The sequence below is a fragment of the Ursus americanus genome, chromosome 11 (assembly GCF_024610735.1).
Source record: "Ursus americanus isolate L20-20 chromosome 11, mUrsAme1.1.p, whole genome shotgun sequence".
In the NCBI taxonomy this organism is placed as follows: Eukaryota; Metazoa; Chordata; class Mammalia; order Carnivora; family Ursidae; genus Ursus; species Ursus americanus.
Genome location: NC_142137.1, coordinates 45700734 through 45714644, shown reverse-complemented (window position 1 = coordinate 45714644; position 13911 = coordinate 45700734). Strand labels below are relative to the sequence as shown.

Sequence of the window (13911 nt, the reverse complement as noted above, 5' to 3'; positions counted from 1 at the left end):
TATGTCAGATATACTTCAATAAAAATAAATAAGTCAATAAATAAATAAGAAAGCAATGGAACAAGATTTAAACCCCCAACATTGGATTCAAACCCCCAAAAGTGTGGTCCAAAAAATGATCTCCCATTATGCTGCACGTATTACATTAGGCTCTCAGACGCAGATCCTTGAGACACGGATTTATGTGCATATGACTGATTAAGGAAGTGCCGGGAGAGAACACGAGGTGGGAGAGTAAGACTAAGGAAGGGGAACAGCCAAACGAGGGCGTTATTGCATTGTACTTCCAGCTTTAACCTAATCCCATTGTCTTAGTGCACATGGGGTGCTGTACCAGAATATTAGACTGAGTGGCGTATAAACAACAGATATTTATTTCTCACAGCTCTAGAGTCCAAGATCAAGGTGCCAGCAGATTTGGTGTCTGATGAGATCTACTTCCACATAGATGACTGTCTTCTCACTGGGTCCTTACATGACGAGAGGGGCAAGGGAACTCTATGGGGTCTCTTTTATAAGGACACTGATCCCACTTATGAGAGATCTGCCCTCATGACGTAATTGGGCTCCAAAGGCACCACCTCCCAACACTATCACCTGGGGGTTAGAGTATCCGTATATGAATTTGAGGAGGATACAAATATTCAGTCCATAGCACCCATGGAAAGCAAAATTTTGTTTAGAGTCTGTCCCATCTGACCCAAAGTTGCTGGACATTCATACCGCCTTCCTCTCACCTTCCTCAGAGTCATGTACATTTTCTGGCATTTCTTGCTCCCTGCAAAGTGAGCCCAAGGTCAGGCCTTTGAGGAAAGTCACAGGTACGAGTGTTGAGAAATCAGGCCCCCCAGAGCCTGGGTGACAGGTACACAGAAAAGATTAAGTGAGCCTGAAGTGACCTTGGTAGAGCACAGACACTGTCTCATTTACTCCCCTGCCATTAAAGACACGAATATATCAGGGTGGTGGTTAAGAGCCCCGATGCCTGATCCGGGTCACCAGTGGTCAAATCCGGGCTCCGACACTTGGGCAGGTTTCTTAACTTACGTGGGCATTATCTTCTGCATTTATAAAATGTGTGATAATTCTATTGCCTAAGCTCATAAGGTTGTTTGGAGGATTAAATGAATAGATACACATACAGATCTATATATCCATAGACCTATATTCATTATTATATTCAGCTAGTCTATACATGGACTAGAGCATTCCAGTCTGATCGAAGGACAGCTAGGGTGCTGGGACTTGCTCAGTCACGTCACACAGCTGTTCAGTGGCACAGCCAAGAAGCGAACTCAGTCTCCTGACCTCCAGGTCTTTCCCTACTCCTTGCTGGCCATCTAGGTATTAATTTAACATTGCTTAAAGGAGCTAGGTGACCTCTAGTTTATTGATTATCTCAGTTAACTGAAAGTTAATATTTGTTAATATAGGGCTAAAAGCTACCTTAGGGTTCATGAATAATCTATTAAAAATTCAAAGAACAATAGACACAAGAATGCCGTTACAAACTTAATCAAAGGCAATTTTCTGCTTTGTTTGTGTTTATATTCTTGAGGGGTTTGGCAAAAGAATCTAATTACTTCACATTCAGAAATAAATGACTGTAAATCATAATATTTTAAGTCTCTCGAAGGTCCTTGCATATTCATCAAGTAAAACAGTCTTAATGGTGCTCGTTTGGGCAGCACATACACCAAAATCGGCTCGTACAGAGCAGACGAGCGTGGCCCCCGCGCAAGGATGACATGCAAATTTGTGAAGCGTTGCACGTTTTTCAACGATTTACTTCGGGCATAGAGGATTAATAGGAATGTAGTTCATAAATCCACGGCCCCATTCTGGTATTTTATTGTGACATTTATAGAAATAGAGAAATAATAACGTCCTGGCCAATCAAAACTCTCATGGTTCTATACTGAATGCCTCTTCTTCAATAATCCATTTTGCCTCCAGTGTCAAGAATTGACAAAACTTCTAGTATTAATGCAACACCAACAAAGCTGCCAATATCAAATTTTGATACTGTATATTTTCTTGAGATTTAATAGTTGCTGTGACTAGACAAAAACGAAACAAAACAAAACATGCTTTAGTGCTTTTAAATAACATTATAATAAGCTAACACTCTGAATTGCTACATAAGAACACTGAATGGAGGAAGAGAGCGTGTCCTGGTAGAGAGTCGCTCCCTCGCCTGCTTTGGGTACAGAGAGTGCCGGGCTCTCCTTCCCCCGTGGATCCCCGCCCCCTCGCCCTGGGGCTTCAACCGGAGCGTCTGTAGGTGTTTGTGGTGCTGGAGTTGGATCCTCTACCACAGCCTCAGGGGCAGTGCGATTTGGGGAATTTTTCTTTCCTTAGGCCTCTGAAGAGTTCGTGGCTTCACAATAAGTCTGGGCAACACAGCTGTCACCTTGCAACTAGATCCAATCTGAGTAAACAGTTCTCACTGCAAATTCTCCTTTTGAATAAATTGGGAATTGAAACTACTTTGGTGTTATCGCATCAAGAGCCCTTGAGACATTACAGTTGATTTCAAAACAAACATTGTAATAATAAAACTACGGAGTAGAAACATATACAAACACACAGAAAAAAACCATAAGGTCTGCTGTTCTGATAAATGTAATCACTAGCTTTTAGGTTGAACTGCACTTTGAATACGCTAAAAAGGAAATGGTAAGGTTCTGAATTTATGGTTTCACAGGCATCATATTTTAAACAAATACCAATGACACCGATACATGTGATTGGATCCAACACCATTTGAAAATATCTTTATGGCCCAAATGAATGAAAACCAAAGTTAGCCGTTTGGCTCAGAAATCATAGAGACTATGCTGCCTAATTCTATTCCCTAATGAGGGCCCAGGGTTAAAGGCATGGCACGTCTTCAAACCATGTTGAAATACAAGTCCCTGGTAGGACACTTCCCTTGTTCACAGTCATTATTCTGCTTTATTAAGTGGGAGACTCGTTTTCTGCAGGAGCAAGAATACGAAGATCTATGCCACTAATTTATTTAATATGACGTCATTGTCGACAGTTCTATTTTTGCAGAATGGCACAGTGACATACAGGTAACATTTCACAACTGTTTTCAGCATAGGAAACACGGGTCAATTCTGATACATACTTGTTACTGATGAAGCAGCAGATGTCGCTTGACTGTTGAGGGTTGTGGTCATGGTCATTGTCAATGGCTTCTGGTGTATGTTTTGTGAAACTGAGGTGACGGAAGTCAGTTTTGTAGAAACCCCTGGTGTTGCTATGGGTGTCAAGACAGTGACTGTCCCAGTCTTTGAGACTGATGAAAATGGAGTAGTGGACTGCTTCGCAGTGCTGGTAGCATACTCGTTTGTACGGCCGGAAGTCACAGAGGTGATATTCCTTGGAAGAATATCAAAAAACATTAACACTGAAGCTATGGCTTAGAGAATTACTATCCCCCTTCCCTGGGACTTTCCTTGTCACACAAACAAATCTTAAAAAATAAAACCTCAAAGTAAGCCAGCCTTAATACTAAATACCTATGCGGAATATATCAGGAATCAGTAAGCAAGGGAGAGAGACATTTGTGTGTTTATAGGGTGTGATTATATTTCCCATCTTGCTTTTCAAGGGCATTGATTGAAGGAACTTTGTTATTAATGTACCCAGATCCAGTTAAGAATTATAAATAAAATGAAGAAGTAAAATGAAAACAAATAAAATAGTTTTATGTGGCAAAAAGCTCCTAAGAGATTATTATGAATTAAGGACATTGGAGTTAATAATAAAAAAAAAAAGTTCCTAAGGGGGAAAAAAAGACAATTTCAGACACCACATGTATAAATACAATTGATGAATTAATGATATATATTTACTTGTGTTTGATTCTAAATCAAGACTCTTGGGTGCAAATAACAGAAACCCAACCTTAACTAGTTTTGGAAATAGAAAGGAACTGACTCATGAAATAAGAGGATAGATTGAACAAGTAAGCCAGAGAAGGGCAGGGATACAGCTGGTTGCAGGAACAACTTAAGTATTCAAGCCCTGCTGAGACTATCTTGTCTTGGGAACTTTTTTGTGCACCAACTTTATTGGATCTCACCACATACTGACTTCTTCCACAAGGTCCAGCTTCCAGAAGATGATAAGTTCTTTTTCATAATTTAAAATCCCAAGGAAAGATTGATGGGTTGGGCACCCATTCCTGAACTGATCCATTATGGCTGACAGAGCATGGCCACACATGAAGATGGTAGCTTCCATAAGAAATCAAGATTGTGGTAGGGGGTAAATTATTTCCCAGAAGTCTCCTCTCCCTCGGCTCTTCCCTTCATTCCTTCTCTTCATCTCTATTCCACTTAACTATCACTTCCTGAGCTTTAGCTGCCAAGTCCATTCAAGCTGTGGCCCCTTGACACCACATCAGCAAGTCAAGTTGTGCTTTGAACTCTGACCTTTTTCAGAGTGGATTACTTGTGAGACAATGATACCATTTTCTTGCTCAATTTGGTTGTCTCTTATAAGTGGAATATATTGTTATGCTAAAAGAGATCTCCCCATTAGGGAGGAGGATAAGGAAGATAAGACAGGTGGATACTATCTACTATCTTCCCATAGTCCCATGAACATATCAGCATGATTTTATAATCATCTGTCTACACTGCCAGTTCTGGCTGAAATGTTTTCATAGGCAGCATTGCATGAGGAGCCAGCTGCCCTCTGGATAACCTCTGTCAGAGATGGTTTACTGGCTTTTCCGTGGACATCAGCCTGTGCCTGGGGTGGGTATGTAAAGCACGGTGCCAGGAACAAGAATGGGCAGGAAGAAAAGTGCTGGAGATTTACCAGATTTCCAGCTCATTACACATTCCACCCATCACCTCTCTCCTTTTGTTTTAATTTTTAATTTGTTGAATTGCATGTTGTTTTTGGAGAGTTGTGTCCTACTCATGTTTCAACAAGCAACATCTTAAATAGGTAGACTTGGAAGAATAAGTATAGGAAAATTGCTCATAAGAGCTCTAATAACCTCCTGTTTTTCTCACACTGAGCTCAGTATCCTTGGACAAGTTAAGAAGGGAACTCTTCCCCACCCCAGCTCCTTTTTTTACCCTCCCAAAGTAAAAACTAAAGTAAGATACACATATAGTTAGCTATAGATAATAAAACTTATTTAACTCTCTCAAGGACACTTGCATATTCATCAAGTAAAATAGCCTTTAGACTAAGTAACTATATGGAATTATTTAACCTCAATCATGCAAGAGGAAACAATGTATACTTATAATACGTTTGTGTCTCAAACAAATGCAGGGATATTCATGACCTAGGTGTAAGCGTACAAATCTGTGATGATCTATGATAAAAAATTGAGAGTGGAGGATGTATTAGTTTCCTAGGGATGCTATGGTGAGTGACCATAAGCCAGGTAGCTTGAAACAGCAGAAATTTGTTCTCTCACAGCTCTAGAGGCCGGAAGTCCAAAGTCAAGGGATCTGCAGGGCCATCCATGCTTCATCTGAAGGCTCTAGGGAAGAATTGTTCCTTGGCTGTTTCAGCTTCTGATGGTCTCCGGTTTTCCCAGACTTGTGGCAGCCTGAGTCCAATCTCTGTGTCCCTCTTCACATGGTCATCTTCTCTGTCTGTTTGTCTGAGTCTGAATCTCCTCCTCCTTTCTCTTCTATAAAGACACAAGTCATTGGATTTAGGACCCATCCTAAGCCAGTGAAGCTTCATCTTAACTAATAACATTTGGAAAGACCCTCTTTCCAAATAAGGGCTCATTCTGAAGTACCAGGTGGACATGAATTTTGGAGGGACACTCTTCAACCCAGGACAAGGGAATAAAGCAAAAAATATGCTTCTTTGTTGTTATTGTTGAGGCAATTGGTATTTGAGGTTTGCAAAACCATGTGGATTCTTAAGTTTGCCAATGCTCAGTGGCTTTTTGGAGAAGTCGTTTTGGAACAGAATCCTCTTCCCAGTAGGGGTTGGTGAAAGACCATCAGGCAGGCACAGTTTTGTCAAGGACCCCAAACATTTAATGACAGAAGGATAATAAACATTTCCATGAAGAGGTTTTTTTTTTTTTTACCTCCTATTCTGAAATAGTGCCTTAGTTCTAGGTTCTAAGGAATTCGGACACACTTAGAAGCTCTTTGTCTTACCCCCATCTCTTTCTATTCTATAGAACAAGGTCACACCAAGTAAGAGTCTGGATCATTTCATTATTTTATATAATTAAAAAAATTTTTCCCCAATCCTTTTGTGTCCAACTCTGCCCTCATGCAGCTACCAAGTAAGGAGAAATTCTTACCTCTCTTACCAAAACAATTGAGTCATTTACCAAGACTGATTAGGGGCGATACATAGATTTTAAAAGGTTCACCATGGGAGCAAAGTGCTTTCATTTTCTGAAACTTGTCTCCTGCATCCTTAGCCAAGGAACAGAACAAGGAGCAAAATAAAGAAAGACTGATGCATGGAGGCACAAATTTGAATCATGACCTTTGAGCTCTTATATGAATAGTTGTGAAATTATCTTCAGTATCCCAAGTGGAGGATCAGAAGGGGAAGATCACAGAATCGATCACCACAGTCGTGAGGGTCAATTGTGAGGGGCTGGTGCACAAGTCGTTTCAGGGAGCCTCCTGGGAAGAAGTAGGAGGTTGAGAGACTGGCCAAGTGTGAAAGAACCAACAGAGCAGGAAAGAGGGACAGAAACAGAGTTTCAGAAGGAGCACAGTTCTGGGTGGTTTTCAGTGCAGGGTGGGACAGTGGGATTGGGTTGCTAGAAGTGAGATGCAGGGTAGGTCCCTGGCATTGAGACAATCAAGAAATTCAGAGGCAATGAATTTGACTCAGTCTTTTTGATGGAAAAGCTTCATGGAAAGACTTCATTTCCATTCAATAAATAGTTATTAAGCAGTCTGTGTGTGGCAGGGATTATGCTAGATATACCGATCTGGATAAAGAGGGTAAGAGGAGACAACAAGTCATGAGAACAGTGCAATATTTGGGGCTTTTCAATTCCCAGGTTCCGTTTTATAGTCGATGTTAATTTCCACTTTGGTCTTGGCTATGCTTAGCTGCTGTCTTTTTTTCTTGTTTTCTTTTATACTGCTAAGTCCTCTCAAGAGTAACCCAAAGTTTCAGTTACTTGAACTAACTGGAGACTCTTTTGCTCTTATAAATCCTTTAGGTTGAAAACTTCCCCCTCATCCCCATTCCATCTGTGATTTCTTTTCTAGACTGTTCCTTTGCTGTGCATGGGGGCTAACAGATAATCCACAGGTGCCAGGCCATCCTTGCCTGGCTTCTAATGCATGTGAAGGTGGGTGTAAGTAACTCCCATCTGTTCTGGTCTGTAAATCCCACCTGTGTACGAGAACATAGGAATCAGTAACACGGTTTAATACGTCATCAGCTGTTGGTGCCATGGCCACCCACTTCCGTATGCACTACTTTCTGTTCCTTTTTATTTATTTCTTCTGCAGTCATATAGCCAGCCTAAAACAAAAGTAAACTTAAATGCTTGTTCCAGTCTCAGAAATACCCATTTATCCACATCTGTATACCTTATGTTGCCATGACCTTCTCTGACAATTTTTATAAGCTTCGTATTTTTTTTTGAACAGAGGCAACTTTTGGCATTCCCATCTCGTTTGGGATAATATTGGGACATCTCTGAAGGAACCAAAATAAGTCACCCTGTTTAAGTGCTGCCCCTTAGAAGCAGCGATTCACTACAGCCTTATTTGTCTCAGAAATATTTTTAATCTAAAAATTAGATGATTATTTCAAACGATGCCATGATGCGAAAGGAGGAGTCTTTCTTGCGCAGACGATTCCCGAATACACAAGGAAGAGTGATGCTTGCCTTCCAGCTACAAGAAGGATGTGTCGCGGAGGACTGCTCTCTCCATCTGCGCACGGCGCTGTCCCCTCTCAGCCTCAGCCGTGCTTGGGCTAAGGAACAGGGCACCACGTGTGCTGTGACCGCTTGCAAGGCTTGCAGAATGGCTGGAGGAAGCAGCGGATAAAGAGCAGCAGTCTTTTTCTGGGATTGGTAGCAGGGCACTGGCGTCACTCTGCCCTGTAAGCATGACGGGAAGCTTGTGGGGCATTCTACTCCGTGTGGGGCACCAAGAGAGCCAGCCCCACTCTGGTCAAGACTTTCTCGCTCCTTGAAACGTGTCCCCTGCCCTGAATAGGGTATGCCTACCCCTAGGAATATCCTTGGGGTTTCACTTAACTATGCCACACGGTCATCTTAAAATTCCTGCTCCAGAAATTCTTCTATTCTTCAGGAGTTTGATAACCTGCATTTTTTCCTCTGATATTCGCGGCGCCTTCTTTCAATAGTTATTCTCACTTCTCTTTCTTTGTTTGTACTTTCATCTCTCACATCCTTTCCGTTTAGCCAAGAGCTTTGCTTCTTCCAAGCTTTCATATTTTCTCCTATGAACAGTGCTCAGTTTTGCATGCAGAAAATTTCCTTGTTATCTTATGAATGTATTTTTTTCTTGGGAAAAACTTGCAGGCTGTCCCCTCAGTTTGTAATCTGGAGGTCAGATTACAATTTAATTCTCTTTGAAGACCACACCAGGTTTTGAAGAGAGATCTTGTTCTTTGCTCTTCTTAGGAAAGAACATATCAAAAGGCCACCATCAGTCTCGTCTCCCTAAGGGCCAAGGGACGCTTGGAGTGGGGTGGCAAGGAGGGCAGGAGACTACCCCCTCCCCCCAGACATAAGGCTTCATCTTCCCTCTCCCTGGCAGAAGCTTCCAGGGCCTGACGCATCTCCCGCAATGACATGTTGCAGCTGGGAGAGTACTGACTTTGGGGTCAGTCCGGCCTAGTCTCAAATCCCCATCTACCGTTTCCTAGCTGTGGTACTTGGGGCTTGTTGCCTAATCCTCTGAGTCTCAGTTTTCTCATCTGTAAAATGGAGTCAATAACGTTAACCTGATAGATAGTTGTCAATATTAAACGAAATGATGAATCCAGTGGCTGGCAGATAGTAGAGTAGGTGCTAAATAAAATACATTCTGGGAATAGTAATAGTCCTAGAATGCATTGGTAGCTTGGAAGCTTGGTGTTGGTTTCAGCACCTACTCTATTTAAAAAAAAAAAAAAAAAAAAAAAAAAAAGCACTTGCTCCTAAAAGGTTCTTTCAAGAAGTTGACGTGAAGCCCCTTAAAGGCAGGCACCACCCAGCTTAATAAATATATTCCACATGCACACTCTCAGCTCTCTCTCGCTGTGCCTCGATGAAGGCCATTGCCTTCTGTAGCTGCCTGGGCAACAGCCAGCTCTCCTTTGCCCTAAGGGCTCCTCTCTGGACCCGTGTGGAGCTCAGCACAGCCTGCAGGTCCTGCCTCAACTGAGAAGGCACTTCGCAAACATGTCTCCTGTCCCTCTTTTCCAGTGGACATCCTAGCGGTGCCCCATCTCCCTTGGAGTGCTGAGCTGCCCAAATCAGTGAAATCTCCCGAGAGAGCTCCAGCGAGGTGTGGAGCTACAGTCTGATGGAAACCCTGGGTTACCCTTCTGTGCGAGGTATTACGCAACCTTGCCCGAACAATAACTGTCATTTTCAAGCAAAACAGAAAATAGTTTCTGCCTTCAGGGTGCGCGGTCCTTTAGAGATGAGACAAGTGCAAACAAAGCCATGTGCGATGTCGTGTCTGTGAATGTGATGTTAGAAATGCACGTGAGGGTTAGCCGTGGCATGACTCACAGTGCAACACAAAGGCAAGCTGGATTATAAAGTGGAACCCCCGGCTGCCTATTCAGATCTCTGCCTACTACGTACCATTTCCCTGGGCGGCTGCTTCCATTTTCTGATTAAAAAAAAGAGAGGGAGAAAGAAAGAATAACTATGTAGAAAATCAAAATGGAAAGTTTTGTGAGAGAATAGCTAAAAGCATGTTATCTTTATATGCATGTCTAAAGCAGAGAACAAGCAAGGGTTTCAAAATGCATTTGCCTGCCTTTGAGTAGTTAGGGATAAAGGCAAAGGCGTTGAGCTCTAAGGCAGGTAAAGTCTTGGAAATTTGGGGACACACCAGGGCTTCTTTAGCAGATGTATGGAGGTTTCAAAGAACCCTGCACTTCCCCTGCAGGTAAGGCACTTGGGGACCTCTGGATGCGCTTAGCTGCTTCTGAGTTCCCCGGGCCAAGGTGGGCAGGGATTATGAAGGGAACTCACAGGAGGGACAACGGAAGGAACATGTTCACATGCATTGTGCTGTCAGTATGAGAACCAACTTGACCGCTCATTCTCTGTTCACTGGTTTCTACTTTTCCTCTCCTAATTTGAGCAGTGTCACAGGAGCACATCACTACAAAGTTGTTTTCTCTCCCAAATTCTAATAGTAAGATTCTTATTAGAATTCAGTTTTAATCACTAAAATAAAAATATCCATTATTGAGCCCTACTTTGTGTCCAGCACTATACTTAGCACCAGACAAATAGATGATAGATAGATAGATAGATAGATAGATAGATAGATAGATAGATGATAGATAGATAGATAATGGATAGATGATAGATGATTGGTAGATAGATAACAGACGAATGAGACATCTATCACCTTCAATAAGGATGGATAAAGATAATATTTTAAGATGGAAAAGAGGGAGACTGGAGGAGTTTATGTCTATTTACAGCCTTGATTTTTTTTTTAATGTGGTGAAAAAAAAAAGAAAAGAAAAGAAAAAAGAGGGAAGGGAACCAAGGGCAAAGTCGCCTAGAAGAAAGCAGGCTTTGAAACAGCTGCCACACAGAATAAGGAAAACAAATGTGAGTTCAAAACCCAAACGGATCAATAAATCCTATGATTCTTGGAGGAAAGCATTATCTCGTCCTCTTTTTTTTTTTTTTAAGATTTACTTATTTCTTTGAGAGAGAGCGCGTGTGCATGAGTGGGGGAAGGGTCAGAGGGAAAGAACCTCCAGCGGACTCCCGACTGAGTCAGGATCCCACCGTGAGACCTGATGTCCAGACCCTGAGATCATGACCTGAGATGAAACCAAGAGCCAGATACTCAGCCGGCTGAGCCACCCAGGCACCCCATGGTTATCTCATCTTTGCCGTTGCCGTCATTACCGTCATCATCATTGTTATCTTCTCCAGAACAAATTGTTTTTGAATCACATCATAACCATTACATAGTTGAGAGCACGATTCCTTTGAAAACCTGATCGTCGTTTATGCTGGTTTCCTGCTCACCGCAGGGGCTGTAGGGCGGTTTGATTCATGGCACCCTCTCTCCTGTGTGCTTGTTCAGGTGGAGCCAGTGATACAGAGAGGCCACGAGAGTCTGGTCCACCACATCCTGCTCTATCAGTGCAGCAGCAGCTTTAACGACAGCGTTCTGGACTACGGCCACGAGTGCTACCACCCCAACATGCCTGATGCCTTCCTCACCTGCGAGACCGTTATTTTTGCCTGGGCCATTGGTGGAGAGGTGGGACCAATGATGACCGAGATGGGACACCATTCGTGGATCATGTTTTTTCCCCTACGGTTCTAATACTTATACGTGAAGCTCTGTACATTATTTCTGATATGAGGGTGGCTTATTTTTCTTCCCGTTGGAAGCCATTCTCTCCTTAAGCCATTTTGTTATACCCACTCTAGATTATGGAGTTCCAGAATGTTGACATATCTTTGAGAATGGTTGGTTTGGGAGTGGAATAGAACTTTTGGGGATGTTCATAGGGCACGTCTCATGGAATTTTCCTTATTCAGGGTTTTTCCTATCCACCTCATGTTGGGTTATCCCTTGGCACTCCGTTCGATCCTTGTTATGTGCTCCTGGAAGTCCATTATGACAATCCAACATACAAGGAGGGTAAGTTTATTCTTCGTATGTTTTATCTGTGATTTTTTAAAGTTTTGTAAGTCCTCTCTTAACATGGTTGAAATAAACTAGCATTCAGTGTTAGAAATAATTAACCTATACATTTGTCATCCGAATTAGGATACCTTCTAGAGTGAAAGAAGATACTATTAAAAATTACACTGGAACAACAGTGATTAATCAGCACTGAACCAGGGAAAATGGACACCTGTGGTCACTGATCTTCAAAAAACAATTTGCATCCTACTTTCCAAGAAGCAGGATAATAGATTTTTCTCCTTGTGATATAAATTAGTTCCCAAAACATGGTGCTTATGAAACATTTTCTAACTGCACATATGAAAAGCTATCATTCATCATACTAGAAAATATTAATATCTTGTTGTGCAATAGGAAAACCATAAATATGCTCCAGAAATATTTATGCAGTGACATTGTGTAATATGATTTTGAAATGAAGAGGTTTTGTACTTACATTTGATTCCTGAATCTACTTTTCTAAACCTACTTATGTAATATTCCAAAACCAGAAAGTTGAAAGAGTCAATACAAAGTTCTCAACAGAAGTAACTCAAAGTTATTCTTTTACACTGATTTGTGCAATTATTTAGCAAATACTGAGCACCGACTATGTCTCCGGTCTGTGCTTAACGATATAACGTGAGTGAAAAACACACCAAACCGGGTGGAAATTATAGTGTAGTGAGAAAGAGAAACTAAAAATAATCACACCAATTAATATAAAATTATGTATGTGCCAGTGGTTCCCAACTGTCAATTTGGTAATCACAGGTAGGTAAGTCAGCCCTGCAGAAAGGAGTCAATTAGTTTCAAAGTCAGTGGGACAAATTTATGAAGGGGTTGGGACTCATTCTCTCCCTCCTTACTATAACCGTCTCAGCAAGGAATGTGTCTTACTCACCTTTCATCCCTGCATGCCTATTGTCGTGCTTTCTAGTCATATAATGGATTCCGAATATTTTTTGTTGATTGAATGACTGTTCGCTGAGTGATTAAAAGAATGGTGGCAAACTATAAAGAAAATTAATCATCAGTAGTTTATTCTATCAGCAGGTGGTTTCTAAACCAAGGGGCTTCTACCTCTATGGAAATGTTACTGAACTTTACCTGAAAACAATATAAAATAAGGCTTTTGTTGAGTTCTTCTATATTCTAATGAATGACTTTAGAATTTTCCTTCTGTCTGTCTTTATGTTAGATCAGTGTGGAATATATCAGCTAGACAACACTGATACACTAGTATACGGTTTCTCCCATGGTATACTGTATAAGTCAAAACTGCTTGCAGACAATATGGAGACTTATGTTTTAATTGCTGTTTGTGAAACTGAATGTTGTCTTCTATTAATCTTTACTTGTAATTCTTTCCCTTATGAGATTTTAAGGAAAATTAATAAATCCATTTCAACCGAATATGGAGAACTTTTTTTTTTTTTAAGAACTCAAACTCACTTTTAATTATATGCTCTTACTCCAGGCTTAATAGATAATTCTGGACTGAGGTTATTTCATACGACAGATATAAGGAAGTACGATGCTGGGGTGATTGAGGCTGGCCTCTGGGTAAGCCTCTTCCACACCATCCCTCCAGGGATGCCTGAATTCCGGTCTGAGGGCCACTGCACTCTGGAATGCCTGGAAGAGGTATGTGGAGTATCAGGTCTGTGAGCTGCTAGTCATAGATTCATCAGTGCTCTTGGAAAACTATGTTTGGAAAATCCTGTGCTTGTTATTATTAATCTTTTTCTTGTAGTCACACTGTAAAGCCATTATTTATCATTGTGGCAAGAACTTTGACTGCTTTTTTAAATCTTGAAGGCTGTAAGAGTAGAATTCTGGACAAGAATAACTTCCAGGATGTTTTCCTTCCTGACCTACCTCCTCTGGGTTGTTGTTTTTTTTTTTTTTCATATTCAACACTTTATGTTATCTTTTACAATTTCTACCTTGGTTTGTGTGGTCTCTTTTTCATTTCTCGACTTCACCTTTTATCCATATTTGTTTTTTCCATTATTCATTTAAGTTT

General features: G+C 41.3%; 1 protein-coding gene and 1 non-coding gene across 2 annotated transcripts in view; both read left to right on the top strand.

The window, feature by feature from the left end:
• MOXD1 (monooxygenase DBH like 1) overlaps nt 1-13911 on the top strand; it is an 87098-nt gene that overhangs the window by 53475 nt on the left and 19712 nt on the right. Inside the window, exons 5-7 of the mRNA XM_045805541.2 lie at nt 11289-11468; nt 11753-11855; nt 13363-13529. Coding sequence (XP_045661497.2) covers nt 11289-11468; nt 11753-11855; nt 13363-13529 — 450 coding nt within the window. The remainder of the gene's footprint in view (nt 1-11288; nt 11469-11752; nt 11856-13362; nt 13530-13911) is intronic.
• On the top strand, nt 1673-1778 carry LOC123797646 (U6 spliceosomal RNA). Its single transcript, XR_006781007.1, has one exon. It is a non-coding gene; the product is annotated as a U6 spliceosomal RNA (small nuclear RNA).